This window comes from Aristolochia californica, unplaced genomic scaffold (assembly GCF_029961685.1).
Source record: "Aristolochia californica isolate CCGP_79_NKW_82.1479 unplaced genomic scaffold, dmAriCali1.0.hap1 SCAF_4, whole genome shotgun sequence".
NCBI classification, from domain to species: domain Eukaryota; kingdom Viridiplantae; phylum Streptophyta; class Magnoliopsida; order Piperales; family Aristolochiaceae; genus Aristolochia; species Aristolochia californica.
Genome location: NW_027182103.1, coordinates 28,632,627 through 28,637,199, shown reverse-complemented (window position 1 = coordinate 28,637,199; position 4,573 = coordinate 28,632,627). Strand labels below are relative to the sequence as shown.

General features: G+C 39.2%; 1 protein-coding gene across 1 annotated transcript; it reads right to left on the bottom strand.

Moving 5' to 3' along the window:
- Positions 1–3,604: 3,604 nt before the first annotated feature.
- Positions 3,605–4,075, bottom strand: LOC137963185 (uncharacterized). The gene is made up of 2 exons (XM_068810356.1): positions 3,786–4,075; positions 3,605–3,731 (listed from the first exon to the last, which is right to left on the bottom strand). The coding sequence occupies exons 1-2, from the start codon at positions 4,073–4,075 to the stop codon at positions 3,605–3,607; spliced, it is 417 nt and encodes a 138-aa protein (XP_068666457.1).
- Positions 4,076–4,573: the final 498 nt, after the last annotated feature.

The following is a 4,573-nucleotide window of genomic DNA, read 5'->3' as shown; positions in this document are numbered from 1 at the left end:
GACTTCTTATTGTGTAAGACTTCTTATGCCACCTCAAGTGATCATGGTGAGTCAATATCTTATGGGCTTGGGCCCATCTTCCAAAAAACTTGGATATGTGGGCCTTCCTTGTTCATGTGGTCTTGGGCCCATCTTCCAATAGAACAAGCAACATAACCATCTGGAATGTGTTTGATAGTAAAAACCCATTTATAGCCCACTAGTTTCTTTCCAAGAGGAAGGGGAACAAGGACCCAAGTTTGATTTTCATACAAGGCATGCATTTCTTCTTCCATGGCTACCTTCCATCCTAGATGTCTCAAAGCCTCCTGATAGGACTATGGAACAGAGATGAAGAAATAGATGCAAGAAACTAATAGCTTGAAGAAAACAATTGATGGTGAGAAAAAAATTTTGATGTAGGATGAGAAGTGGATGTTAGAAATTAGACGCCCTAATTCCAAACTATCGTGAGCAACAATAATAATCAAAGATTGAAAATAGGCAAGCAAAAAAATACAGCAAGATTTACACAGGTTCACCTCAAGGTGAGACTATGTCTGGTCTTTCGGCACTGTAGTAATTCACTATCAAGATGAAATTGTTTACAAGAGAAATTGCACACACCATAGGTGTTTTTATCAAACCTCTCTCAGGCCACCACATATGATTCTCCAAAATGATGATAAAACCCTAATAGTGGTGCCATCAAATATAAAAGAAAAATTAGGGCCACCGCAATACAAGAGGGAAAGATTAGTGGTCCACGTATCGACTCAGTGTAAGGCATTGATTAAGCTCCACAACTTAACAGTGGAGGGCCTGCTGCGAATCTGAGGCTCCTTCCGCAGAGCTATGGGCCAAATATCAAATTGTGGGCCAATTACAGTAGGAGAAGACTGACTTACCTCAGACGGATCTATAAACTTCACAAGTGTGGTGTTGGCTGAGTCTTCAGGGGGCTGAAGTAGATCTGCATCAAGTGCCACAACGGGCTTCAAAGTTTCCCGTACTAATGAAATACCCGGAGGTGCATCTTTTGAGATATAAAAAGATGTGGCCTAAAAAAAGGTGAACTTATTAGAGACAATTAACTTCTAAAGATAAGGATTATAATAGACATAACCTTTTTTGGGTACGAGAGTAGCCCGAAAAGATACACTTTAGAGACTTAGGCTCAAGCTAACTCTTTGGAGAGGATGTGATATGAACAAAGCATGTGCAACCAAAGACCTTCAAACAAAGTGAGAATGGGTCTTCATCTGAAAAAAAATAATGAGTATAAGGATTTATGGCTAAGAACTAAAGAAGGTAGCCTATTAATAAAGAAGTAGATTGTAAGAATGGCATGAGGCTAGTAATAGTATAGCACCTTCATAGAGTAGAGTAAGCCACGGGCTACCTCAAGAAGTTTTCAGTTTTTTCTTTCAATTACACCTTTTTTTTGAGGGGCTTAGGCACAAAGTTTGATGAATAATACCACTATCATGACAAAAAGGATTGAAATTCGCTAGATAGGTACTTTTGGCATTATTCAATCGAAACAATTGTATTTGTTTTCCAAATTGTGAAGACACCATAACATGAAAGGAGTTAAATATGGAAAAAAATTCAGATCGTTCTTTAAACAAAAATAGCCATGTTACTCTAGTGAATTCATCAACAAAGGTGATAAAATATTTAACTTGAGATATGTTCGAGACATTTAAGGGCCCCCATACATCTGAATGAATTAATGAAAAGGGAGCAACACCTTTAAGTTTATTTCGAGGAGAATATGTTGTCCTCTGGTGTTTGCTCAATTGATAGACTTAACAATTGAAATTTGATAAAGTTTTTAAAGATGAAAATAAGTGCTGAAACGATGCTATTGATGGATGACCAAACCAGTTGTGTCACAACCTTGCCTTTGTCCAAGAAGTGGCAATCGCAGTGAGTGGAAGAGAGTTTAAGTAATAAATGCTCCTTTGTTCATGGCCGCCACAATCATGTGATTAGTCGTAAGATCCTGGAAAACACATGAAGAAGGTAAGAAGGTTATGGAGCAATTAAAACATTTTTTACTGGCTAACAAATAAAAACTCTTAAGGGAAATTGAGGGACAAATGGGACATAAGTAAGCGGAAGGGATGGTGTAACAGAGGAGGATCCCTTCCCATGAACTTTGGTTATGGATCCATTAACCATGGTAAAAAACTTATTTGGTAGACATGGCTATAGGAAATTTAATAGACTCTTATTACCTATAAGATGCTCGGAGGCCCCTGAGTCGATGATCCAACATAAAGAGGATGAAGTGGGAGAAATTATACCCAAAGCAGTGGCAGTAGTAGTAGTTGAAGATGCAAAAAAAAGATGGAGGGGATACCATCAAAGTTTTTATCCTTTATAAGATATCATAATCATCATCGGTGATAGTCTTCTTTCCTCTTTGTGACTTAGATTGGGTAGAATTATTCTCATTTTGAACCGAGGCTTGGTTAGCAATGACCTAGCCCAGTTTGCCATGAAGCTTCCAATAGGTATCCACCAGATGGTTACTCCACCATAGTGAGTGCAGACACATTTGTCTAACCTTGAAGGACCTGAGCCACTTCTACCACCTCTTGCTTGGCCTCCTCTATAATTTCTACCGTGCCCTCGGGTGGTAGAAGATTTACCCCAATTTCTTGAGTACATAGCAGATGATACACTATTTTGAGAGGTGGAGGAAGGATCTCGTATCTGAAGTAATATTTCACTTAAGTCATCAAAAGATGAAAATGTGGAGGAGCTAAGGAATTGGGATTTTTCCACTTCAAGAAATGGTTTGATATTTGACAAATAAATAGCAACTGCTAAGGCCTCCCATTGCTTTTCTTGAACCTATATATCAATGGACTAGGTTTGAAAAAATTTCCCACTCATTAATCAGCCCTCTAAACCTAGCTAAGAACTCATGCAAGTTTTCTTCTTATTTAGTAATAAACATGTTATTAAACACATCATATAGTTTCCTCCTTGTTGTCAATTAGCCAACTACTGACAATTGTGTCATTCTTGAGCCATTTAATATAGAAATTATCAACTTCATCTATGGGTGGAGCTGGTTTAGCCAATTGTCCTAAGAGATCTCTAGTGATAAAGAATCTCTTAACCGACTGATCTCAACTTAAGTAATTTGAGAAACTGTTATAGTCCCAAGTCATGGATCTTGTAACATGGTACTGGAAAGGGTAATCCAGAGTTTTGGGGATGAGTTCTGCACTGCTAAGGTCACTATTGGTTTTGGAAAATGGAAAAGAGAAAGAAGAAAAGTGAAGAAAATCAGATTCGTAAGGGAATCTAGACCTTTGGGTTAGATGAAGAGAACTCCAACCCTAGAGCTCATTGAGGAGAACTCAAAATCCCAATTTAGGCTAAAATCAGACTTGTCTTTTCCCATTCCTCTTTCCCCCCTAAGTAGGGTTTGTGCCAACAAGAGTTCAAGAAAAATAATTACAATAATGCCCCTTCAGCATACTAATTCATCAATTGAAATAAAAATGAAGTAAAAACAAATTGAAAGAAAAGCAATTAACTGAATAACTAAATGGCTCAGCCGTGGCGCTTTTGAATGACTCGGCCTACTATTGAGTCCATAACATTACTCCCCTTGGAGAAAGAACTTGTCCTCAAGCTCAAAGGTAAGGTAGGCTTGGCGGAATGTATCCAGATCTTCCCATGTTGCAGATGCTTCATATGTGTTAGCCCACTGGATGAGAACCTCCCACCTATTATGAATTTGTTAGGCTTGTAAAATTGTGGCTGGAGAGAGGATAACATGCCCCTCTATCATTGAAGGTAAGAACGGAGGTGGAGGTGAAGTTGTACACTTGAATGGTTTGAGGAGTGACACATGAAAGGCATTATGAAGTTGAGAATGTGGTGGAAGTTGAAGCTGGTAAGCCACTTGGCCGATGCCCTGGATAACCGAGAAGGGCCCAAAAAATTGCGGTGATAGCTTGTGGCGGGGGCCAACAATGGAATGTTGATGGTAGGGTTGGAGGTGGAGCCACACATAATCACTTGGGTTGTAAGTAACATCTTTGTGCCCCTTGTCATAGTATTCCTTCATCCGAGCCTAAGCTTTCTTGAGATGTTGGGTAGCATCTTGGAGTACTTGATCATGGTCCAGCAGTGCCTGGTCAAGAGATTCAACTATGGTGGAGCCAATATATGAAAATAATCATAGAAGATCCCTGCCATAGAGAACCTTGAAAAGGGTAGCTTGCAAAGTTGTATGAAAAAATGTATTGTAGCAATATTCTGCCCAGGGAAGCCATTCGAACCATCGTTTAGGGCGGTCACCCACAAAGCACAGTAAATACATTTCTACCGTACGGTTAACAACCTCAGTCTGGCCATTGGACTGAAGATGAAAAGAAGATGAAAAGTTGAGTTTGGTACCACATAATTGGAAAATCCCTCTCCAAAAGTGGCAGGTAAAGACTGCATCATGATCAATCACGATGGACTTTGGAATGCTTGCAAAATAACAATATTTTCTAAAAGCACTTGAGCTACTCTGGAAGCCCTATAAGGATCAGCCAATGGAAAAGTGAGAGTACTTTGA